This window comes from Haemaphysalis longicornis, unplaced genomic scaffold (genome assembly GCF_048455015.1).
Source record: "Haemaphysalis longicornis isolate Haplotype H1 unplaced genomic scaffold, Haemaphysalis longicornis Haplotype H1 scaffold_2, whole genome shotgun sequence".
Taxonomy (NCBI): domain Eukaryota; kingdom Metazoa; phylum Arthropoda; class Arachnida; order Ixodida; family Ixodidae; genus Haemaphysalis; species Haemaphysalis longicornis.
Window position 1 is genome coordinate 121427624 of NW_027526295.1, and position 26134 is coordinate 121453757.

General features: G+C 49.4%; 1 protein-coding gene across 1 annotated transcript in view; it reads right to left on the reverse strand.

The window, feature by feature from the left end:
- Window positions 1–26134, reverse strand: part of LOC144168255 (uncharacterized) — a 57275-nt gene that overhangs the window by 4469 nt on the left and 26672 nt on the right. Inside the window, exons 3-4 of the mRNA XM_077697274.1 lie at window positions 18584–18804; window positions 3953–4316 (exon numbers count right to left, since the gene is read on the reverse strand). Of these exons, the coding sequence (XP_077553400.1) occupies window positions 3953–4316; window positions 18584–18804 (585 nt within the window). The remainder of the gene's footprint in view (window positions 1–3952; window positions 4317–18583; window positions 18805–26134) is intronic.

Sequence of the window (26134 nt, forward strand, 5' to 3'; positions counted from 1 at the left end):
ACTTTGGAACGATACTGCTGTGTTTGACTTAGTCGTTCAGTACCTTCTTCTTTTCGTGGTCGGGAAGATGTTGGAAATCACGGCAAGGAGGAAGAAGTGGTCCCTTCAACATACCTCTCGAATCAACATTATTGTTTGTAGGGTTCTATCCGGTCCCATTAAAGCGGCGGCTCCCGTTCGTGGTCCCGGCTCGGTCCTTTCCGCGACAAGGCCTGGTCACTGACTCATCACACGCCGTCGTCTCCCAGTGTCTAAGTACAGATTTAGGCGGTTTGAATGCAACAAGGTGATAAACTAAAAACAGTCTTTTTTTGTTTTCCCAAACAGGATAAAGGTAAGAAAACGAGTATAGCTACCTAGACGAAATGTGTTGTGATGCGGCTCCTTTCGACGAGCTTGAAAGCCTCTATTTCCACTTTTGAGATAGAGTTGCGAGTTGCCGATGGAGACGCGGTAGTGGGAGCGGCCATGCCGAACCAAAAGCAGCAGTTAGGCAAACCCATCCAAATCTTAAAGTCATCTATTTCAAGCGGTGGACGGCATAGAGGAGAGCCTGCGCGGCACGGGTCTCGGATGCGCCCCGCAAAAGTCGCAACTCCTGGTCCTGCCCCCGACGGGACGTCACCGCAAGAAGACCGAAGCGGAGCGCAGCATCGTGGTGCGCGGGAGCGACGGCACGGCGATCCCCGAAGCGACGAGCATCCGCATCCTGGGTATGCACATCGACGCGAGCCGACGCTACAACAACACCACGGTCGAACGGTTGGTAGCAAAGATGGGCATCGCCACGCGCCTCGTCAAGCGTCTCGCCACGCGGGCGCGCGGCATGCGAGAAGCGGGCCTGCTGCGCCTGCTGCAGGCGTTCGTGGTCAGCCAGGTGGCCTACGTGGGAGCCTTCCACGACTGGCGGACCCAAGAGCGCGCAAAGATCGACGCGGCGATACGCAAGTCGTACCGGGCGGCCCTGGGCCACCTCAATAGCACGAGCAACGCGGCCCTCGCGTCTCTAGGAGTACACAACACGCTCTCGGAGATCAGCAAGGCGCAGCGAACGTCACAACTGGAGCGCCTAGGGTCGACCCGCACGGGCAGAAGGTTACTACAGCGCGTGGGACTAAGCTGCTCCTTCGACGAGGAGGACGAGCTAGTACCGCTGCGCGGCGACATCGCAAGCAGCCTGGTGATCCCGCCGCTACCCAAGAACGTGGCGCCGGGGCGAAACTCGGAGCCGAGGATGGCGCGGGCGTGCGCGCTCGCCAAGGGGTACAATGGGAGGAGCAACGCGGTGTACGTGGACGCTTCCAAACGCCGCGACAGGGAAGACACCTACGCCGTGGTGGCGATACGAGACGCCACAGGAGAAGTACTGAGTGCGGGCAGCGTGCGAGCCAAGACCGCCAGACAGGCGGAGAAGGCGGCCATAGCGCTGGCCCTGCTTCACCCCGACACGCGAACGGTGTTCAGCGACTCGAAGTCGGCCATCGCCAATCTCGCCAGGGGTATGTTCTGCAAGACAACGATGCGAGTCCTCTCCGGCATCGGGGAAGGCGCGCGCAAGAACGCAACGACGATCGTGCGCTGGTTTCCGGCCCACATGGACGGGAGCTGCGAGGCGGCTACATTAACGTCAACGAGGCAGCCGACGCTGCGGCCCGTGATCTCGCCGCGTGCCGGGCCGCGCCAGCGGCGGACGCCGACGTCGACGAGGAACCAAGCATTGACGAGGACGACAACGGCGCAGAGCCCCTGACCACATACGGTGCTACGCTGTGTTGGTATAGGACAGAGAGGCAGGCCTATCCTCCGCCCCACCCGGGGCTCGTGAGGAGAGAGGCCGTGCTTCTACGACAACTGCAAATCGGGACGGTGCTTACGCCGGCGCTCGCGCGCCACGTGTGCCCGGACATGTACGAGGACGAGGTGTGCAGTGTGTGTGCGCGTGAACGCAGACTTGGCCCACTTGATGTGGGGATGTGCGGACCACGACTCAAGTGCGGGGAGGCCGATCCTCCCACCGGACATTGCGGACTCAGTGCGCTCTTCGGGGCGACAAGATCAGCTAAGGGCCATCCAGCGGCTCGAGGCTGCACTGGACAGGCAAAGGCGAAAGGGGAACCCGCACTCCACTCGGCCTCCTCCTGCGGGAGCGGGGGCTAGGGGCGACAGCGGCGGCACTCCAAGTAGCCCGCGCCGACCAGGCGCAGACCTCGGGGTCGGCCCGACGCCGCGGTGAGCGGTGAAGACTACGGGACGGTGAAGCCCGGCGTGGCCTGATCCGTCCCCGACTGCCGGTACCTCAATAAAGTCCTCTCTCTCTCTCTCTCAAAAACAATGGGCACTTTTCCTTTAACCTTTCACAAAAAACGCGTGCCAACGTCTTTCACACAAAGACCAATGAATTCGGTGAATTATTTTTGGACTATTGTGTAGGAGGGAAGCACTTTTTGAAATCAACGCCTTGACGTAGAGTCACGCACAATTGTTAAACCGGACGCACTGCTGGGTCTAGGCAAAGCAGCTCAAAAAGAGAGACAGGGAGAGGCACACGGCAAGAACTGCGCTGATCAGCACAGTCTTTGATGTGTGTCTCTCTCCGTCTTTCTTGCGCTGTTTTGCCTGGAATGTGTACCAACACGCCCAGCTTTACGCGCTGCTGGGATTTTCGTAAAAAAGCATGCGGCACGTAGGCCTTCTAAGCCATCTCAAGGAGAAAGACAGAGATTAACAAACCCTTTGCCAGTGCTGTATCGTGTTTGCGGTGCCCTCTCACTGACGTGTCACGCGCACCGCATCAGACTTACTATCGCTTCATTCTGGCATGATACCGGGTTAGCGCTGTAGCCCCCCCAATCAGCTGTTGCTTTAAAACCCGCGTTCAACACCTGTTTTAAACCAGCGTTTTACGTTGTTAAAATGAACCCGTTAGAACCAAAACGTGTCTTTTTTGTTTAATTTATTTATTTTTCATTTCCAGCCCCCATTCTTTCGGTTTCATTTGGATTCTCGCCGAGAACTATGGTATGTCTTCCCATTTGATGAGACGTCCAAGCCGTAATAAATTGGTCGCGTTTTTTTAGGATGTGTGCGCAATCATCTTCATGAAATCTTTCATATTTTCATAAAAAGAACGTCGATATTTTCCCGTCCCTCGAAAGATTATGAAATATTTCATCTTTATGTCTGTCGCGCTACAACCCAATGCCAAGGCCGGTTGTCGGTCGGTTGCAACTCTATGCAAACACTGTCAATCTTGCGCTGCACTGTGACCAGGAAACGTGGTTTGCGTGTGACAGCAACGAAAGGCATAAAAACAAACATAAACCTCTTCGGTATAGCCCTACTTATCTTAAGCAACGCTAAAGCCGGCCAAATGTAGTATTCGTGTAAAAGCTCGTTTCTACTTCCTACAAGACGCCAGAAAATGTAACATAATTTACTGGGTCTAACGTTTCTCATAGGTTCAACAGCGAAACCTGAGTGGTATTCAGCAGTGTGGAATCAACTGGTGCTCCATTTATTATCTGAATTGGTGAAAAAACGCTTTGATTTCTATGCATGTTCAAGTATCTCTACTTTGAAAGCACAAAAAAATATGCAATTACAGTTTTAGCGCTGCGCTACACAGCACATGTCTTCTGGCAGCGCTGGGTTTGTAACCTCGCAACAGAAGAGCAGCTAAAGAACGCAGAAAAATTTCACTATTTTCATGTATATGCAGTGGTGCAGTTGTCTGTTAACACAGTCAAATAATCACGCTCAAACTACTGGTGGTGTATCCGAAAAGAGGTTTAGGATTTCCTTACCAAGCCGCAACACATGGTGGCTCCGTGAATAAGAAGCTTTGGCAGCTACCTGCTTCCGGCAACAAATCGCTATTGCTTTAGCAGCTGAAGGTTTCTTATACAGGTCATTTTAACTGTTAATTACCTTCATTGAAAAGATGAGTACTTACTCCCGTATGTTTAAGGCGAACCTCGCCGACAGGATTACTTCAGCACAGATGGCAATATTCATGATGGCAGTATGAAGCACCATGTTGACAATTACCGCGATATTCTCGACCTTCAGGTGCACGTACACGAGGAGGCCATGAACTTCATCTACACGGATGGAGGCGAGACCGGACTGGCGCGTCCTGGAGAGGCCATACACGGCGCCGCTGGTGATATTGACTCTTCCAAGCACCCCCACAAGGTTTGATAGGTAGCTGATAGAGCTTGGCAAAAGGGGAGCGGGGTCCATTCCGAACCTTTGCATGGCCTCCCATACAAGGGCTTCGAACGGGGTGCACTGTAGCTTGACACACTCTTCTGTTTCTGAGGGGAAATAGAGAAAAGTTTCATAAGGCACGCATTCCAACTAGCTTTTATTGGATCCACCCAACGAGAAGAGCTTTGTGCTGCTTCCCGTACATGTTCGACGATTTGTTTATTTACGTGAGACTATTAGTAAATATAGGTATTTACACATGATTTTGTAGAGAATTCGAAACAAAGGCAGTAGAGCGTCGATGAGTAAAGGATGGTTGTACGCTGCTATCAGCACTAATGTTAAGAACAATAGGAGTTACAACGACGTGGCAAACCATTCAACGCACTCATTGTTTTCATCCAAGTTTCTTCCCTTCACGTTGCTAGTGCTACAGTTTCTGTTACAACACAAGCATGTACGCGTTAACAGTTTTCTAAGAGGCGTATTTTCACGTTCCGCGTACCTGTCACCTTCTCTAAAGAGTTGACTTCCACTCAACCTGTGATCTATTAAATACGGTAGTCGTTGTTTTCCAGCTCCAATGCAAAAATTCAGACATCTGTCTGTCTGTCTGTCTGTCTGTCTGTCTGTCTGTCTGTCTGTCTGTCTGTCTGTCTGTCTGTCTGTTGTCATGAAGTGAAGAGAAAGAAGACTACGCAAGGCACGCGCAGCCTAAGTCATCTACACAAGCTACGGCACCGTGCCTCTCGAGACCGGAGCACGAGCTGCGCAGGTCACCGGTGAATCGCAAGCCTCCAGCAACAGCGGCCGGCGGCAGAAGGCAATCCCGGAGAGAAGAACACGGGGAGAGAAGAGAGCCTCAGACGTGTGGACAGTGACCGGGATGCGCGGCGGTCGGGCGACCGGACCCGTGCCGCGTCCCAAGAGGTCCTCCACAGGCCGAACCTCCAGAACATCTCCTCCGCGAGGAACTCGTCTCGCCGGACATCGTTAGAGGACCACGACACCCCAAGAGAGCTGCGTCGGCTACTACGCGACGGGAGCTGGGAGCGCGTTCTACCGCTGCGGCCACGACACGTCGCCTGGACCTCGCAACACTACAACACCACCGCACTGCTTCTCGGAAGTGTGGTACAACCCCGTTCCAGCAGCGAACTCGTATTGTGACCTTTTTCCATTCCCGACCTGGACTGTTTCCTGTTTGTTGAACAGTTGCCCGTTTGCTCTGCCGCATTCTCGCTAGTTTCTGCCTTGTTTAATAGCTCTTCCCTATTATTCTTTAGTGTGTCTCTGTCCGTTCTGTGATTTTGATTTGGGTTTCGGGTTATCATAAACTAGTCGCGTTTCCTCAGTTTCTGCTTCTATTTATTATTGTCCTCCGAACCTGACGTCTGTCTGTCTGTCTGTCTGTCTGTCTGTCTGTCTGTCTGTCTGTCTGTCTGTCTGTCTGTCTGTCTGTCTGTCTGTCTGTCTGTCTGTCTGTCTGTCTGTCTGTCTGTCTGTCTGTCTGTCTGTCTGTCTGTCTGTCTGTCTGCGTTGCCAGGCAGAAGCCTCGCTACACTTACTGGCAACTTCTTTTCTGCAGCATCGCATTTGCATCGCTTTCTTCGCTTTCGTTTTACTGCTTTGGCGAAGTTTACTACAACTGACTCCTTTTATGCTGCACCGTGTGCAAGGCTTTTTCACAGCTTTTGTTTCTTCGTCTTACGGCACAAATGTTGTCAGTAAGCAGGCGAACGCACGCCAAAGCTTTTTCCAGAATAAGGTTTCTGCGGGGATGCTCTGCACCAGTTCTCCTCACGTGCCAATACGTTCGCACGTCACAGCGCAGGCAATATTCCACAACTTGTCCGTCAAAATGTGCAGTTTCGCGAATTTTTGGAAGCAAGTATATTTCCCCTTAAACGATCAAATCCTATCGGATGACAGACGTGATTTTAAGGCAAAGCCCTTGATGGCCCATTTTGCGGCATACCTCCTGTTTGTGTTGTCCGGTCAAGGAAATGGTCGCCGCTTCGAGGATGATTAGGATTCTGTGACGGTGTATGACCAGCCTCACAGCTTCACAGAGTCAAATACTCACGACCTGTTTCGGTGCTGTTCTAGAGGTTTGCATATCGTTGTAGCATATGAATGTTTATTTCATATTATACCTATGCTGACTTCCTTTGCAGTCGTGGCATTAGCTTAGGCCAGTGCATCGCCAAATGTTACTTTGGTGCGTATACATAACGGATTCTTCGTATATAATGGTACAGTGGTGATACATAACTAGATGACGTTAGTGTGCTCACACGACTAAATCCATTTCGAGGAAACTTTATAAAAAAGAAAAGATAGGAAAAGTCGGTACATTGTAAATAAGTATAACTGTTCAACAACTAAGCACAAAAATTAAAGTATGGGCACGTCGCACGGTGTTTGTCCGTATAATCTTTCTTGTGATTTTTGTTTTTGCGCTATTACTTCCTTAAATATATTTATCTCATTAGTTGTCATGGACATGTTTATAAGTCACACCACTCTAGCAAAAAAGTGCCAGCATCTTGTGCTTTCATGGTGGGGATTATGCGAAATGGTATAACAGGTATTGAGTTATTTGCTTCGGGTCATAATTACTTAATCGTGGAACTGTATTCAACTAGGATCTTCCGCGTGCCGTCATTACAAGGGTCCTACACGAGGCGTGTTGTTAAAAGAAATGGCAGAAGCCGTGTTTTCCTAATGTTATTTAACAATATTCTACGACGTTGGTGGGCTAAAACATCAAATTGGTACCGTGAACATGAAAAAAAACGCCCACACAAAAACATGAACGCAATCACAGAAATAGCGCTATTGTTTTCCATGCAAGTCAATATGCCGCTTGGCGTAGTTAAAGTAACAAAGCGTAAAAAAGTTACACTATTGGTGCAAGACTGGAGAAACAGCAGATATGCGAGATTATCGTTCAAGATCAGATCAAAGTTGTCTTTCGACCTCGAGGCGGATTGAATCTGAGCTGCCAGTATCCGCTAACCCTGGTCAACTACCTGCAAACGCAAGCATTCCGCCCTTCTCAATCACGAGGTGAAATCAGGCTACACCTGCGTGCCAACTACGTTGTGATAAGCACTCCCCCGGACGACCGCGCCAATCAATAAGGGGCACTCAACAATCTGCGTGTCAACAACCAGCTATACCCCCTTGACACCCACGTGGCGGCAACAGCAAACTCAACTGCCTGGGTACTGTCCGTTACTCTCGACAGGATTGATTGTTTGATTGTAGCGTTTAACGCGGCAACGCAACGCAGGCGATAAGGCGCGCCGTAGTGGAGGGCTCCGGATTAATTTTGACCACCTGGGGATCTTTAACGTGCGCCGAAATGTCGTGCACACGGGTGCTTTTCCGTTTGGCCTCCATCAGAAAAGCGGCCGCCGCGGCCGGTAATCGAACCCGCGACCTCGTGCTCAGCTGCGCAACGCCAGAGCCACTGAGCCACCACGGCGGGTCTTCTCGACAGGAACGCCGATGACGTCCTCAGCGACCTGACACACTTTAACCCCCATCTTGACATCCTCTATGTCCGCCTCATGGGCTCCTTTTCACTCACCCAGGCTACTATCCATAGATCCATGGTTCCTTAGATGCGCTACCATTTGGGAACACGACGCTGCAGCAAACGCAATAAGGATCCGAACCTGGAGTTTGCCTTGCGATAATAGCGCCATTTTTTGTCGTAGCGGTGAAACGCGGAAGTTGTGGGCAGGCGATTGATGATCTCACCCAATCTTGGCGCCACTTTGTTTTGTGTGCACGGAACCCGCGATGCGGTGGCGGCCGAGCGACGCGTGCTCACACAGGCAGTCCCGCTGAATTGACGCTACTTGTCTCACGCGGCGACGGACACTTTGTCCTTTATTTCTCCCTCATTCCATCGTCGCGACGAACCCAGTTTCAGCGGATGGCAGAAAAAAATGTCAGTTAAAATAAGGAGATGCCGAAGTCCCGGTTACTCGTTCTCCTCGTGAACTCTCTGTCTCTCGCTCTCCATTTAACAAGACCTAACTGACGAAGCATTGAATCTGTGAAATGAGCCTCGGTTCTTTCCAGTTTTTGGAGCCTGAGGGCGAGTCCATGTTTGCGGAGGGGACGCGATAATATGCCAGAACTACGAGTGTTGCAGGCAGAAGACAAAGCCGTGTGGGCCCGGCCGTTAAAGCTGCGAGGCTGTCGGAAGAGGGAAGAAAGTTTCTTTATCCGGTTACGTTTAGCGGCCGCATATAGCCACGTTTGTTGAACTGTTACGCTGTGTACTCAGCGCATGATTTTTGCTGGTTCTCGGGGCGTATTCATATAATGATGGTTGCGGCAAATGCGTACCGTGTAACGCAAGTTCGTCTATCTAAAACAACCGTAAGCAGACAAAGAATTTGGTGAGGGAGAAGCAGAGTTCTTCCTTTGCCCGGTGATTGGGTGCAGTGCTGTGGGGGGAGCCAGTGTCTGTGAAAATAACCTTCTTGTGGCTGCATATTCTGAGCTCGTCACTGCTTGGAGGTTTGTCAAAGGTAAAATCGGAATCTTTTGGGTTGCTTTAAAATGTTGTCTGTCTATACTGACTTTATCTTTTTGTTTTATACCTTTACTCATGTCGGCTACCATCGTGTGAAGTTTTTTGTTACGTAGTGTAACAATTGCTTTAGATTGAAGAGTTCGCTGAGTTGTTGTTTTTGCCCGTTTTTGTTCGTGCTGCGTGCGGGCAAGGTTTAGTGGCCGTCCCATGTGGAACAAATTTGTCATGATACCTGGGAAAACGTGTTTAGAGTTGTTCGTTCTCTGTGCCGCAACACCGTTCGATTGTTTTTGTGTGCATTGCTGATGAGTTAATAAAAGCAATAAAAATGTTCGTACTTGTCGTCTCATAGCGTAAGGAGTGTTTTTTAGATTGTCATAAGCTCGTACCAGAACCCATACAGATTTTTCTTTGAAGTGACTGTGAAGAAAGCACTCTGCTGGTTTTCGGGTGATTTATTGGCGTTGGATGGTTAGGCTGCTGTACCGTACTGTAGCCGCGCCGACGACACATTTATTTGGATTCACCGGTTCGCTAGAAACTGCAGGAGATAGGACGGTCCCTTCGCCCAATGCTACGGCACATTGTGCACGATACCTGGTTTGGTATATTGGATGGGCGTCAGTGCGTGAAAAAAATGGATGGGGATTAACTCAGTTATGCCAGGGTGTGCGTAGTGAGAGGTACGGTTAATGTTACTGCTAAGCTTGCTTCTTTGTATGGTTTGACGCTTGTCGAGGCTTGCGGCACGTTCTTCCTTCCGTCTCCTCGGCTCGCTGTGTCCTCTTTGTTTCGTTCTGACGACAACGATTGGCTTCTTACAGTCTCACCGACTCACTTTCCACATCCGACGATGAATCCCCCTGAGCGGCCCAATCTATAGGGACTGGGCAGTTAGACGGGTGGCGCTACCACTCGACACCCAACTCGTTAGTGGAATGAGCTGGTCGTTGCAGTGGACTACGCAGCCTTCCGCAGTTTTTGCCGTGTTTTCTTCGGCGTTTTGAATGCTTTGGGGGTGTTGTGAGCGGATAGGGGCTGTGAAATGGAGTCCAGACCGATGTGTTGGGTTCATAGATGCAGTAACGGCTGCGTAAACTGGTCGGACGCTTCTAAAGTTGGGTATGGGCTACAATGACATGAGCGCTTCTTGCAGCGATCTACGCTCTGCTCTACCTGATGTGAGTACAAATAAAACTCTTATTATTCGTATTATTTCTTCTTAAACGCGTTTGGAACGGACCACATTGACATGAGCGCTTTTTGCGGCGCTCTGGGCATGGCTCCGCTCTATCTGAGTAGGAATAGAACTATTATTATTAGTATTCATTTCTACCACTTGAAATTATCTTAACTGGTTTCAGTGACTATAGGTTTCCACGCCAGCATTAACGGTGGGATACCTCGATACGTGGTGTTTGGAAAGAAAGGCACTTACGTACGAGATTGATCACTGTGTGGCAGTGGAAACGCCGCGGCAGTTTACACTTTTTTCTGTAACCGTGAGCATTGTGCCTTCGGTTTTCTTTAGTGATAGCACGGGAACCTTAGAGCTGAAATGAAACTCCCGTGTTAGCAGTGGCATTTTATGAAGAGCCAAACAGCCCAACCAACCTGCCAACCAACAGCCCAAGCTACAGACCATCCGGCCTCCCCTCCTCATTTTACCACCTGCGTGGAATAAAGGGTGGCACCGACAGTTGGAAAATGTGGCAGTGTTAACTTCAGCCCGTGTTTTTTAGTGGTTAAGTATTCTTGGCACAGAACCTAAAGAAATTGTACATTGCCTTGTGAAGAAATATAAAACTCGAGACTAGTTGCCTCAAACAGGGCTGCATCAGCCCTAGTCCTTCAGCACAGACGCATTTTCGACAAGTTGGGATCAGCTAATATTTGGAGTGTTCATGGAAGTGCAAAATAAACAGCAAAACTATGCACTTTTCAGTCTAACGGCGACAATTGTGCAACGCGAAGATTTCTTCGTGGGAAATAAAATGGACAAACGGTTAAAACAAAAACGCACCGATCAAAAGACCAAACTGCGTGCTGGTCAAATTCAAAGCAGAGCTAGTTAAATCCAGATGGAAACCAAGGAAAGCCACACGAGAAATCTTTGCGATAAATCATCAGCGTTGTTAAACGGGGGAGTGAATGATTTTTCTTGCGTACGTGGCAGCTTGTAAAACTCAACCGCAGAATAGGTTTCTGGAATAGAATAGACTGAGAATAGGTTTCCGGCGCCCTCCTGTCTATTGTCATTCAGCCACGCAGGTTCTGTTTTTTGAAAAAAGTATTAGTCAACTAGCCACCAACCTTTGCAAGTCTTAAAAAGCAACGCTTTTCCGTGACAGGCAATAACGTTCTATCAGGCGGTATTTGTTCGATAAACCATTCCCGATGGCTGTAGTAAACGCATTTCTGTGAAATCAAACACGTTTCTACTGTAGTTAAAGAAGTTACGGAGTGTCGTATATCACAATTTCTGCTTTGGGGGAACTCTTAGAAGGCACCCCCTAACTTTGTCTTTCGCTTGTGTACGACGCCATTTCATCATCAAATATCAAAGACGAGCGCCGCAGCATTCCTGAATCGGGAGCACACACCGGCTTTGTAGGAGCATTTAGCTGCAATATATTCCTCGATGCGCCGAACTGCATGCAGACATAAAAAGTTTGCATGAACAAACGCACTCGCACTTCCAGCTTTACTTCCAGCTTGGCGTATTGAGCGTCGTCTGCTATTTCTAATTACTGAAGATGGGCGTGAATCACACACATGACATTCTTCGTAAAGGTCGCCTCTACTATGAAGATTTACCGATCTGAAAAAAAAAAACGTTTTGTGGTGTTTTGCGCTTTGCAAACGGCACTTCAGCAGAACGACAGAAAGCCATGCACATCTAGGATGCGCTCACAGTCACTGGCATTCCACATTCCACTGACGAGCGGTTCGAGGTCATGCAACCTTGTTACTACGAAGAAAAGCAGCGCAAAAGACAGAACGCAGTAAAGAACTACAGAACAGAGGCGCCTGTGTTTTGTAATTTTTTGCTTAGTCCTGTCTTTCGCGCTGTTTTTCGTCGTAGTACAACGTACCAACTGGCGCTTCAGCAAACCCTTCTGGAACCTTGCGAGCTGCCCAAATTCCGTACTTTGCGCCGTGCGACTTCCCAAATAAATTCCCCCTCACATGCATTTCACATTATATCTTGGATTGACACCCTCAAAGCCGACAACAAACCACGCACAGCACAGACTATCATTACAGAAAGGGCACTGAACCCGGACGTGCACATTGCGCATCTCCTGGAAGCGCTTGCTGAAATTATCCGGCGCTAAAAAAACAACCGTTACAACCGCCTCCTACACCTCTGCATCGAACGAGTCAAACAAAATGCAGAAAAGTACGCCCAGCAGCTCTAGAACGCACACTGGCAATCCGTCTGCCACTCATTACACAATGAAACCACTCGTAAACGCCCCTGGCATCTTCTTCAGCACCTGGTTGACCTCACGACGACCGAAGGAGAAACTGGGTCCCGCCTAGTTACGCTTGCACACAACCCATCTTCCTCCCTATTCCCCTTGACACCATGCGCGATATCGTTATTGGCCAACCTCCAGCCCTTTTCGCCCCTCAACCACATTACCGCGCAACCCCTAACCTTAAAACCGACGCTCTTTTCACAAAAGCAGAGATTACGGCCGCCCTGTACCCCCGTAACCATAAAACCAGCCGAGGTTCAGATGGCATTACACATTCAACCCTCCCAAACCTCGAAACCGAGTCCATCGATAGTGTGCTCGAATATTTTAGCGACTGCTCGGCTCATAGTGCGCTCCCAGAATCCTACCGCACAGCCATAGTTACCCTTATCACGAAATGCCACAAACCCGTAAACGCCCTAAGAGTCAAGGGACATTCCCAGTGGCGATTCGCCTCGTCGCGCGACGAAACGCGACGTCGCAAAGCGATGAGCCCGCCGTCGCTTTTCGTCGTTTCGCGACGGCGGAGCAGATCGCTCTCGGTCCGAATTCCCTCGTCGCGCACGGCACCGCAAAACCGGATAGCCAGTCATGGCCGCGGAGTAGGCTGACGTAGCCGGAAACGAAACGTTTGTTTACATCCGGCAATGCAAACGGCGGTGGGCGGGCGAGCCGCCGCCGCTGGGCTCGCTCGGCCAGTGCTTGGCCCGCTATCGCTGGACCCGCCGGGTCGGGCCGCCAAGCAACTTCCCGTGCGCTTCGGTTCTTTGGTCAGTGGCTTCCGCGTACGCCTGCACTAATCAACGAATAGCGTGTAACTCTTCAGTGCGGAGAAACGTGTATGGGTTGTAAAAGCAAGTATTCATCGTATCTAGGTGGATAGCGATACGGTAGGTGGACTTGCAGCCTCGTCGTACCTCTATCGGCGACTGGTAAACACACGTAGAGTTCGGAGGCGTCAGAACTTTGCGCGTGTGAAAAGAAGAGAAACGTGTATGGATTGTAAAAGCAAGTAATCATCATATATAGGTGAATAGCGAGACGGTAGGTTGATTTGCAGCCTCTTCGTACCTCTATCGGCGACTGGTAAAGATGCGTAAAGTTCGGAGGTGTCAGAACTTTGCGTGTGTGAAAAGAAGCGAAATTTGTCGGCCGTAATGCGGGTGTTGTGGCGTGAAAGCATTTCTTCGTGCAATAATATGTTGAAAAAAGCCTTCTTGAGTTTGTTATTTTCTGCTCATCCCTGAACCCGCAGTGCTTTGGGCATTGGTACAGGTTAGTAGCATGTGTTTTAGTTTGATTTCTACCTGCTTTTTCGCGCTCGTGTAACATAATTTTCTTTGACTGCGAATGGTTGACGCACAAAGGAGGTCGTACACGTCGGGAAGCAGCTGCGCTGAACGCAGGCGCATCATCGCTCATCGCAAGTGCGAACACCGCCCCATGGCCTCATCGCCCGGCGCGCGCCGTCACGCGACGAGGCAGATCGCCAGTGGGAAGGTGCCCTCAGACACATATCGCTCCCCTCCTGCATCGGCAAACTCCTAGACGGAGTGGTCCTCGCCCGATTGATGCAACATCTTGATGACATCGCTTCTTGCCCCTACAACATCTCCGTCTTTTGACGCCACTTCAGCACCAACGACATTCACCCTCAAGTTCACCATCAGCTATTAGCGAGCCCAACCCAACAAGAAACTTTAGCCATAGCAGCGTTAGACCTCACCAAGGCATTTACCAAGATCAGTTGTCACGCAATTCTGGACAACCTCAACTCTTTGTAAGTCGGGGAGTGATGCTGTGGTTACGTAAGAGCTATCCTCGCTGAACGTAGAGCAGTTATTTCACTTTGTCCATTAATGTCCTTCCAATTTTCACCACCGGCCAAAGGTAAACCGCCGGTCTCAATAATCTCCCCACTCTATTTCTATGTTGCTTAATACCCCTTGCTCGGTGTCTGCTACGGATACCCACACTACACAGCCCTTCGTACAGTGACGACATCACGGTATGAATATCATGAGGCAGCGACGCGCATACTTCCCACCCGGCTCCAACTAGCGGCCACAACGATCACAGCGACAACGGTGGCAGCAGAACTAGCCCATACAAATCCCAGCTCCTCCCACTCCAACCGGCCCACTGACTCACACAGCAGACACCCAATATTCAAGTCGCTTTGTCGGGCTCAGCCATACCCCTGGAAAACCATATTACAATACTAGGTGTCACTAACCAACAAAATCGACTCAAATCACACACCAACCACCCTCTCAAGACCACATAGACCAGTACTCTTACTACGCGTCTCCGTGCGAGCACACGGCCCACGGGAGTCAGATCGCCCCAAGAACAGTCACGCGCTTTTTACCTCATCCATCACGTCACCGTACCATACCGAACTGGCCCGAACCGAGACCGCACAACGCGCAATATATCGCCGTACACTACAGCTACCCCCTGCGGTGGTTCCGGCGCTCTCCTGCCCACATGCACCTCTTCCGTCTTGCCCTAACCGACACCCGCAGAACGGCCCTATTCTCCCTCAAAATTAACCCGCCCATCCACCACTACCCATGCCTTCACGTCCCTCCCAAGTATCGAGACGTTCTTTATCCTCTTCATATCCCCTGCGACATGCGCCCCACCTACCACACGAACCATCGCCTGGCACGAGCCCGATGCCATGCCCAACCCGTCATTCCCTCCCCGGACCCAGTATACGTTGATGCCGCAGAACAGCAACGGCGCCATAGATAGACTGTAGCACCAGTGAACAACACCACAACACTCTTACATCAGCCACCATCTGGGATGCCCCGACCATGAGGCGGAGAAAGCAGCAATTGCTTTCGCCACCATCCTCCACTCCACACCTACCCCGATACAGTCAAATCTGGTTACAACGAACCCCACATTAAAATTTTCGCAGAGTTACGAACAGTTAGAAAATCTTCTCCAGGTTGCCTATATTACCAATGTAAAAATGTTTCAGTACTACGAATTTCAGTCAAAAGCCTATTTTAGAATAACGCGCATAATTTTTTCTCCTTTACAGTCAAGGAACACCAGTATTACGAATTCGGGTAAAGTAACAGTGCCACAGCTCTTGCGCGAAACAGAAACCGCCATTTCTGTGTGTGTTCCCTCAAGTGAAGTAGCTGTCATCATCACCATGTTAAGCGCCACTTGTTAGCCCCACCACAAATCTGTAGTTTAATGTGCAGTAGCCTAGCCAGCCTAGCCATCTTTGACCCTATTCTCTCTGGTTGCTTTTAGTGTCAGTCGGTGGCGGGTTGGCGGTTCAGTTGTTTTTCAAGCTTTCACGTGTGTGGGCAAGTATTGCTTTGTTGTAAGGGATCTAGCTACGAAATTTGTGCGTGATCCAACCATGAATGTAGCTAGCGACAAACCTAAGAAGATGTGACGGCAGTCACACTCCCGACCCAAATGAAGCCGTCTATCGGTGACAGAACACAGGAGATGCGGTAGTGTCAAAAATGTGGTTTTACCGCACATGAAGTCCACACTTTAATCTCTCGTTGCGATGATGTGCCGATGAGGTATAATGCAGAGTGAAATTCGTTGTGCGAATTTTTGCACTCTGGAGAAGAAAATACCAGATTTCTTCAAATAAAACAGCTTTGAAGTGAGTGCAGCGTTTTTGTTTTAGAGTTTGCTTGCCTGCACACGCGTATACTGCCAAGGCACGTCATTTCACTCCTAAGAATAAGCTCTGGCTTATTCTTAGGAGTGAAATATCCATACAACGATATTTCGAAACAGCCACCGATTTCGGACAGCCCCGCGTGATTCGTTATCTCGACATTGGACTGTATTCACAGATTCGCAAACGGCAGTTAGAAACTTGTACATGGGAATCATTTCGCCCCCACCCGAAAACGTCTTTGCTCGCGTCCCTCTCCTGAACCCTCCATCTCCCTTTTGTGGACTCCTGGCAACGTGGGGTTTGGCGGCGCGGAGACGAAGGCCCACGAGGCGCCCCGAGCTTTGACACAGCGGACTTCTCAACAGACGGCCCTCCTAGTATGCCACCTTCCTCCTCACCTGGAGCCACTGCTCACCTTCCGTGCCAGCAGCCGCCGTCACAGGCTTTCAAGCACCACCCTTCCGCCCTCTCACCCCACGTTTTCTCCCGTATAATAAGCACTCTGGAGACATATTCAAACGTACTCCCTCCTCTCTCAATCCATCCTCACCCACCAATCACCATCTTTCTTTCCAACCCCCGCTTGTCCACACTTCGGGGCTACAAAGATACTCCCATGCCATCAAGCACCTCCACGCCCTGCTCCCTATTCCCCTACCTAACCCCTCGACTCCTGGGAGTCTGCCCACGGGCGTCCTGACGCCCAGTCCCAGCGAGCCCTGGTCGACAGGGCTCGGGCCCACACACCTGCGCTTCCGTCTCTCAACCGTCCCTACCAATCCTGGCCACCAGGAATAAGACTTTCTTCTCTCTCTCTCTCTTTCCCCATGTGAATTGTGAAGGGTAGGCTTAACAGACGTGCGCTCGGAATTTCTTTCTTTTTTCTTTATAAAGCCAGCGCGGGAGCTGGCACAGCTCGGCAGTTGCTGGTAAGCACGCGCTCACGTGCGCTCGGTATTTTTTGCAAATTGTCACGTGGTGCCCACCTGTACGACGCCGCGCTCGTTTTCCTCGAATTTTTTTTTTGCAAGCATATTTTGCCAACGCCGCCCGACCAAGCTCAAGCTTTAACAGATCTGCTGCTACAAAAACAACGCTCAAGAATGGAGCGTCAAACAGTCGCGCACATCGCAGAACGTGGCACGCGTGCAGCTTGGACAATAGAAAATTGTATGCAACTCCCAAAAGTCTATTCATTTCTGCACGGAACTTTGAGAGGGCAGGAGAACATCATGTAGAAGGGAGGATACGAGCTGTAATTAGGTGCAGGGACAGCAGAACTCTCACCTTTCGTCGTTATTTTTAACAAAGCATGCCAATACGCGGCTGATTATTCTCACTCTCTTAAGGCGATTGTGTAAAAATTTGGCTGAGGAGTACAATAAACCCTAGTGCGATATGTGTGCGCACGACAAACTACAGTCTCCTGGGTGGCGGTGCGTTTCGGTTGCGCCTCACGAAGTGACCTGCCTATCAGCAAACGGGCCAGAGCGCAGAGTATTTTCTGACGTTGCCACATCGCCGGTCGCCTTGGGGCACCCTGTTTCGCGCCTACCGCCCTACTTTCTTTTTCCCCGGTCCTGCTCGCTAAATCTTTGCGGGACTCTTTGGCATACCGCCGCCCCCCCTTTTCAAACTTTTGCACTACTTTGATATTCCGCTCTCCTGCTCATTGTATGTCTTTTGTCTGCGAGTCACCTTTGTTCGCTACGTTAAAACGATAGACGACGGGGACATGAAAACACAAAGCGGACGCTTAAGTAGCGCTCTAAAATAGAGCAGAACGGAGTGTCTTCATAAAAATTAGGCAGTACTCCTGGAAGTTCACATCTGCAAGCCCAGAATTTTGCAGTGGGTGGTAACAAAACATCTTAACAATTCTCACTTCATGAGACGTGCAATTTTAGAAATGCCGGTGACACTTTTTTGTACTAACGAACAAAATCTTGACAGTGGTTTTTGTTGATTTGTAAATACAACCAATCGCACATATCAACGGCGGGAACACTCATCGTCAAGTCCGCAAACACTTAATTTAGCCTAAATCCAGATTAGCCCTTGGAAGTGTTGTTTAGGAGAAATCGAATAAAACTTTACAGAATCTGCATGGGCTGCCCCTCAGCAAAAACTAATTCGATGTCTTATTAAATGCGTGAGATATGATGAGCAATTTCTAAAAAAATATTTAGGCCTTTTTACTTTTTGAGAGAAGGAATATTTTTCACCCCAGAATTTCTGGTGTTGCCAACATTAACAAGCTCGCATAATAAGCAGACGTGCTGGGCATTGATATAACCCGCATTTTCTTTACAGTCCTTTAAGATGTAATATAAAAAATACTCCCGCCATTTTAGCCGCGTTACAGTGCAAAATCCTTAAAATTGTTTCTGTGTATTGCCAGGATAAAATATATCAGAAAAAACACTTCGATATATATCAAGCCGCCAAACATAAATTGCGGAATCTGTACACGCCCCAAAGTGTCCCTCCGCTATACAAGGAATGCAACAACGAAAGTTCAAGTTTATGTATACACCTCCTTAGGCTGGGCGTTAATGAATAAATCAGTCATTCAGACGGGCACTACCCCATGGGTGCATCAAAATAGTAATATTAATTGCTGCATAAGTTATGAAGATATATGTAAAAATGCAAACTTACTCAGCTTTTTTGTGTACTCCTCAAATGCTCCCTCCAGCTGTTCTGTACCATGTTGTACGAATTGGCTTTCTAGGTAGCCGGACAATGATGATTTAATGTTCGCTGCTATGAGGTCTTTCAATGAATTTGCTATTTCGGAGTTGCTGCCCACAAATTTGAATCCTACGTCGAAGTAATCTATTTTGGGTTCAAATTTTATTACCTTCATTCCAGAAGTCGACCTGTGCAAGAATAAACATAAAAAGTACTTTTAAATATGTTCTGTAAAGTTTAATATCGCTGCATTGTTACAGATCACGTTATCATATGTATTCTCAAGGATGATCTAGTTGAGCATGCGTTTTTGTGTGTGAATAAGTACATACAACACATCGGAAGGGAATATGTATTGACATTGAACACAACTAATAAAAAAATGTACAATTACTGAATGGGTCTCAAGTTTGGCTAGCACATTCAAAGAACGACCAAGTGTTAGTAATGCAAAGAGTTCTCAACCTCCGTAGGAACATCCTTGCGGTTTATTAGCAATTCAGATAACAGCGGGGAGCCTTCGGCGTTGCTCTGTCTTCGTGCACAGGCCCATTCAAAGTGACATCAAGATATCTAACCTGATCATTTGTTTGCAAAGCAGTTCCAGTTACTGCGTATAAATCTGCTGGCTTATTTGTTTGATTTGCAAACTGTATATGGATGAACCGTGTATTTAGGACGAATACTCTCACCATAACTTGCAGAAATGTCAAGGCCTGTCAGCAAAACGTCGTCATTTGTACGTATAACGGGAACGCCGAACGCACAGTGATATGCGTACAGTATAGCGGTGTACCTAGTGTCAGCGGAAAAATAAATTATACGCTACGAGCGTAAACTGTAGGGGGCTGTACTGGACGCTCCCTATCGCCTAGTTTTGAAGGCAGCCGCGGGTCGCTCCCGGAGCCTCCACACTGTCTCCAGTGCTATTGCGGTACCTTAAAGGCTAGGATTTAGGTGTTGTAGGAACAGAAAATGGATATTTATGCGTAGCAGTCAGTGTGCTCACAAATAAGGTGTATAAAAAAGAGTTTAAAAGCTTCTGACGTTATTTGAGTCGGCTATATTCGGTGTGTATGAACGCCAGGTGTGTTTTATATAATAGCTTGGCGAAGCATCCATGTCGGTAGAGTTGATTGTAGTTCAACCAACATAAATTTACTAGCAGCGCCTCCGTAAACACCGTTTCTTAAGATGACGGTGGCCCGGATATGTGCTGCGACCTAAATCGGTTTTATGCATACACACAATATAGTGTAGCCTCGATATCTTCAGCACACTAGTTACGGTTGTTGGTGCCATATCGCGGATATGGATCACTACCCTGAACAAGCCAATGTAGCAGAAATTTCGCGCACATTCCCCTGGAAGAGTAAGGCAAATAAAAAAATGTGCTCGAGGATCAACACACGGCAGATAAAACAATGCTGGGTAGGCTTGTCCTGAAACGAGCCTTCGCAAAATCGTCGGCTGACTCATGGCCTCCGCCACCATAGTGCCGACGGGCTTTCCCATTTGGCCGCGTCTGCATCCCAGTAATTCTTCGAAACATTCCCAGATATAATAAAGGGCATCTAGAAACTAGCGCGATCTAAATTCGCAGGGCCTTAATAAATGCCACTATCGTATAAAGACACATTTTTGGTTTGTGGGCTGGCGATCCTGCGCGTCGAAAAATTCACTGCCGTTTCGCACTTTCAAGAAGGGGAACCAACAAAACTGGGCGCTTTACAAGGCGGGCACAAAACGAAAGATTTGTTTATAAAGAGCTACTAAGCATACTTCTTAATGAGGTGAATGAATTTTGGAAGGACTCGATGATAATTCCAGCAGAAAAAAATCGCGCCAATCCACCCCGTGAATGTGGTTGGAAAGCAAAGCTGTAAACGGCACCCATAACGATTACCCATGCGACGTCACTTTAATTCACTCACATCGCTCCACAAATAGTAAAACCAGAGAGAAGTAAAATGCACTTAACCACACCATTTATTACTTCAAAAGATATTCTTGGTAAGGTTAAATCAATGCATGATGCATGAACGGTGTTTGGTTGAATTGCATTGGTGTAGCCCAAAAGTGGAAACTTTTTTTATTAAATTAAAGTAAGCTCCAACCCGGTGTTAGGCGATCTGACTTCTCCGTCTCTGCGCCGCGGACGGAGGCGACGAGATTTGCGGCACAGAAGGAGGCGGAGGAGGAAGAAATACTTCTGTTCAAATTTCTGAACGGCCCATGGAGAGTGCTGCCCTGGGGAGTGATTCCTTCGTCTGTGGGGCCCATATGCACTACGCGCGTTCTGTGTTCCGTCCACCCGCTGAAGCTGGGTAGGTAGAGAGGGGCTGGAAAGCAGCATCTCCCATTGCTCTTGTTGGGTAGTTGACAGAAAGAGAGGAGGGTGCTCAGGGCTAAAGTCGCACACCCCGATTACGGGGCAGAGTGTTCCTACTTCTGAACAAAATTTACATTCAGCGTCGTAGCGATTCGGATGCATTAAGTGAAGACGCCATGCTGCGGGAAGGAGCCCCGATTGTATGATTCGTAGGGTAATTTGTTGTTCTCTGGAAAGGTCACGGTAATGCGAAGGTACGGTCTGTCTCAGAAGGCGATAATGCTGGGTTATCTCCCTGAACGTGACAAGCGGGTGACTGTCCTCGTGCAGCTCCATAGCACGGGAGGTAAAAGCGCAGGCTTGTTGGGTGGGCGTGTTTGTTGCCCTCCACTGAAGCGTGAGGGGGTGTCAAGATGAGCTGAATGTAACCGTTTGGGGAGTGGTTTTTTAGCACGCGCAGTGCAGGTCAGGACACGCAACCAGACTGGTAATTCCAGTAGGCTTGCTGGAAATCGGGGACTACCCTCCGAACCCCTGGTTGAGTGAGAGCCAAAGTGATGGCTGCCTCTTCTGCGGCCGTCATTTCTTGGGTCCCAAGCGAGGTACACGCAAGGAGGTTGGTTCTGGAGGTAGCCACGATGATGGCGTATTGCTACCCTCGATAGTTGCAGGCGTCTGTGCAGATAACTGCGTGATCCCCACCGAGGGCGGTGTTTAGCGCTTGAGCCCGTGCTTTTCGGTGACCCTCGTCATGTGAGGGGTTCATATTTCTAAGCAAAGGGAGCCTCTTTAGTTTTAGTCGCCAAGAGTCTGGGAGTACGTCAAGCGGAGTGACATTCTGGGCTGCCCAGCCAATCTGTTGAAGCATGTGGTTACCCACCGCAGCTCTGAGTCGGACCTTCTGGTTTGAAAGATGGCCTTCTATCAGCTGTTCCACCGTGTTGTGGAGTCCCGTGCTAAGCAGCCTCTGTGTGGACGCACTCATGAGAAGACCAATGGCCCACTCGACCACCTTTCTAATCATTATATAAAGCATCTCTATGTCTTCCTTGTCGAGAAGAAGACATGGGGTTGACGTAAGTAACTCTCGACAGGACAAAATTTTCAATTAATCGAAAGGTACCGGATTCCTTTAGGCCTCGCTTCAATGGCAACTCGCCTGATCATGTGTATGATTTGATTAATGCTGTTTTTGAGGCGATGCAAGGAGATGTCACCCTTGGTGTTAGCCTCGAAATGTAGGTCTAGAATCTTGATGCCGGGGCGTGGAGTGATGGCCTGGCTATTAAGGCGTATTTGAATTTATTCCTTGCTTTGGCGTGAGGGCGGACGACAAGGAGCTGTGATTTTTTACGTGAACACTGGAGGCCACAGGCTTTAGCCCATTGGCGTACTAGAAATAAGATGCCATGCCTTGGGGTGAGCTTCCTTTAATTTTCGTAACTCTTAGCACATGAGCAAGGTGCGCACACGGCCGCTAGACGGGTGTGAGTGGTCGCGTGACGCTTCCACGTGGCATTCAGCGAGAACGCAGGGGGTAAACCCGTACATGTACTTGGTGAGTACACCACCTGTCTTCCCTGTCTTCGTGTGGGCTCGTAGCTAAATCGGAAGGACAACGGGCTGTCGCTTTGTTGGTCTATTAGTTCCAGGTTCGATTCCCGGCGGTGCCAGTAAATTCTTTTATTTGTTCGCTGGAGTTTTCTGGTGACACCAACGGTCGCAAAAGAACCCTTGGGGGGTAGAGGTAAAAAGTTTTGCTTTAAAAAGAATTTACAGCCATTATGCCCCCTATATTTACAATTCCGACAGGGGCCTTTGCGCCTCCATTGGAAGTAGCAACTGCCGGTAAACTATCACCAATTTTATGGCAGAATCAACCACAGTGACTGACATGGCTCCACTCAGCAGTGCTCCCGGCCCTGACGGAGTTAACTACGAATCCTTCGAGAACCTCGAAGAGCCTTTTTTTGTGGGACTCCTACAGGCATACAATCGGGTATGGCCTGGCTTCACGCGGATGTTATTACTATTTAAAAACCGCGAAAACCAAGCACCGACATCCGGAACCTCCGGCCAATCACACTAACGAACGAAATTTGGAAGTTTTTTGAGCGACTGATCCCCACACGCGTCAGTGGTGGCTCGACGATCATCATCTCTACCAGTCATGCCAAATAGAATTTCGTCGCCAGCTTGGTGCGGAAGATGGTCTGGACCACATCTTCGAGATTACCTTCATTGGAGGCCGGTCCCATCATGTTCGTTCTGTGGTAGGTATGGACGTCCAGAAAGTCCACCTTGGTCACGCCGCCTCATTGACGTATCTTATCTCACTCACCTGAAATCACGCCCACGTGCTTTCATCTCCTCCTTACAAAATCGCACCTTTTCTATTCGCCTCAATAGGTCTCCCACCGGTTCACTTCAGTTCCGCCATTGTGTCCCTCAGGGGTCTGTTCTGGTCCCTTTACTTTTTAATATTGCATTGATCCATGTTGCCTGGCGACTCGACTCCACTCCACACGTCAATGACATCTTATATGCAGACGACATCATGGTCTGGTGGGTTCACCGGGACACTCATCTCCAAGAGGGAAGCCTGCCAGACGCTCTAGGTGACAACACTTCTTGGTGCACGTATCTGTGCCTCAACCTCTCCCCTACCAATACAGCCTTACTTACCGCGGCCCACGCATGGAGCCGTCACCGCTCAGCTGCTTTCCCTATCCGCCTTTCTGTTGAAGGCACGCCTATACAAACAACGTCTACTCTCCAGTAATAGGGTTTTCATATCGCAGCTTCCGGTTCTGCGAAACTTTGAATTCACTCTGCCACGCATACAGCATCAAGGTCGCTGCACCTGTTTTGTCTACTTTCTCACAAAGTTGGTCGTGCAGCATCCAAGATCATTCACATGCCGGTTCGAGCCATTTTTGAGCCCCGCAAAGTGTATCAGGCTCAATTCATCTATCTCACAGAGTCAGACCGGGCGCTTCTCTTATACTTCAACAATTCGGCTTTGCGAGCCATAACTGTCCTACCAGCCGTCACCTCATTCCAATTCTCCAAGGCGAAGCACCGATGAACACATTTGATGAATTAGTTCGTGATCGCCGTCAAACGCGCGTCACAAATCAAACCCTCAGCCCATATGCGGCTGCTCTTCCAGCCTACATGGCCATTTCACCTGCCTTACAGTTATCCCATATGCGGCTGCTCTTCCAGCCTACATGGCCATTTCACTGCCCTACAGTTATCTAACGCCACAATAAGATCACGGTTTAAGTTTCACCAATTAACAGATACAAACCTATTTCCCGCAATCTACCTCCGAGTGGTTGGTGCTCTGGTTCCGCTTTTTATGGAAAGTTCTGCCACTTCCTCTGCGGGGATGTTTGTCGACGCCAGCGCATCCGAAGCTTTGCTCCATACTTCCGTAGTTCCCGAACATGGCTCCCGCCCTTATTACGTGAACGTACACCACGGCGAAAAAGTGGCCATCCACCCAAGCTGTGCTCCTTAGAATGCGGGGTGCTCATCTGCGCACAACTGTACTTTCCACCACAGCTTCAGCTAAGATTTTGTCTACACAGATTTATCCGCTGCTGTTTGAGAGCTTTGAAAAAAATGTGGCTCCAATCCGGGCTGTGAAGTTGGTTGGAAAGCAAAGCTTGAAACAACACCCACAACAATTGCGCATGCTACATCATTTGAATGCGAAGCCGTGGCTCTACAACGAGTGCAACCAGAGAATATGCCAGCCGTTACCTGGACCTCGCACAGGCGGGTTCTCAAACGAAGCAGCGTTGGCGAGGCCGGGCTAGAACGGCGGACGCCGACACTGGTGCCCTTCTGTGAGTCGGCCGAAAAAAAAGGAAAAGAGCGTCTTTCGAAGGATGAGACAGCTGAACGTGTCAATGCTGATGTGCTAGATCGGGGCTACACCACCGCTTGACAGAAGCGCAGACACCGACACAATTCGGCATGCGAGGTTAGTGATTCCAGTTTATTCCTACTTAAACTAGTTAGTTTAGTAAGTTGGATATTTGCGAGAAAGCTGAGAGAACTTTTAAAATCGCTATTTATCAGAACGAGTTGCTGCTTTAGCCTTTTGTAATACCTCTTAAAACAACCGAATTGGTATTTCCCAATTTAGAAAACGGAGTCCCATTCGTGGAAAGCAGTGTGCAAAAGCTAGCGTTTGTTTAGCTGCCAGAAGTCTGTATGGGGTTTGAGCCTTTTTTTCCCGCCCTGCAAACCAATCGTTAACATATCGTTGCCGTACGGCCACTTAAATACGTCGGGTGCGGGTTACCCAGGAGGTGCTGTTGAACAAGTTAATCAAGCCATGCAAAGAAAGCGTTCAATGAACGCGAAGCTGCGCCAAAACAATCCCAAAATAACCGTCACTAAAGCCGATGGCAAAGCCGTTCCGCCGACGCGCCCGCCGATGAGGCGGCACCTCATCGCGGGGAACGCTGGGCACATTCGCCGCGTCATCTACGATATGCTCCATGAGTGAAACCTTCCGCCCGCTCCCCCTCGCGTCAACCCCTGCTGCGTTTTGGATGGGAGTTGATTGTCTCACACCGCGAAAGAACCGTTGGCTCGTAGAGGTAGAAAGCTTTGCTTTAACATTTCCCTCAAGCAAAGGGGCGTTAGAAATCCAGGGCATAGTGCACATTGACCCCAGCCGTATTCGCGTGTCATGCCATTAACGCAACAGCCGCAGTAGAATGGATGCTGCAGATGCTGGTACGCAGCCTGTGAGTTTACAATATCCCGCTCCACTGGCCCCTTCCTCAGCGGATATTCGCCTCGTCAGTGGAAAAGAACATCTTCGATGTACCGCGTACGCACCCATACCTTTGTGCAGTACGGATCTCCCTGGCGGGTTCTGATACTTATATGAAGTCATGCTCCGACGACTGTGCTTGGAGGTGATCCTGACGCCGGCTGTGACAAGGACCTGGCCACCCCAGTACTATGTGCCGTTTGACTGGAAGTGCCCCTTCTGCCCCACTCATGTTAAGCAAGCCAGAGCACGACAATTTGTTTAAAGCTGCCTGCCCTACAAGACTTAGCCTCGTGCACATTGCCTCCTGCGGCACGCACCTCGGCCGAACCCCTGACTTTGCCTCATGGACACAGAGTTCGAATCACAGCCCACTTCTTTGGTATCT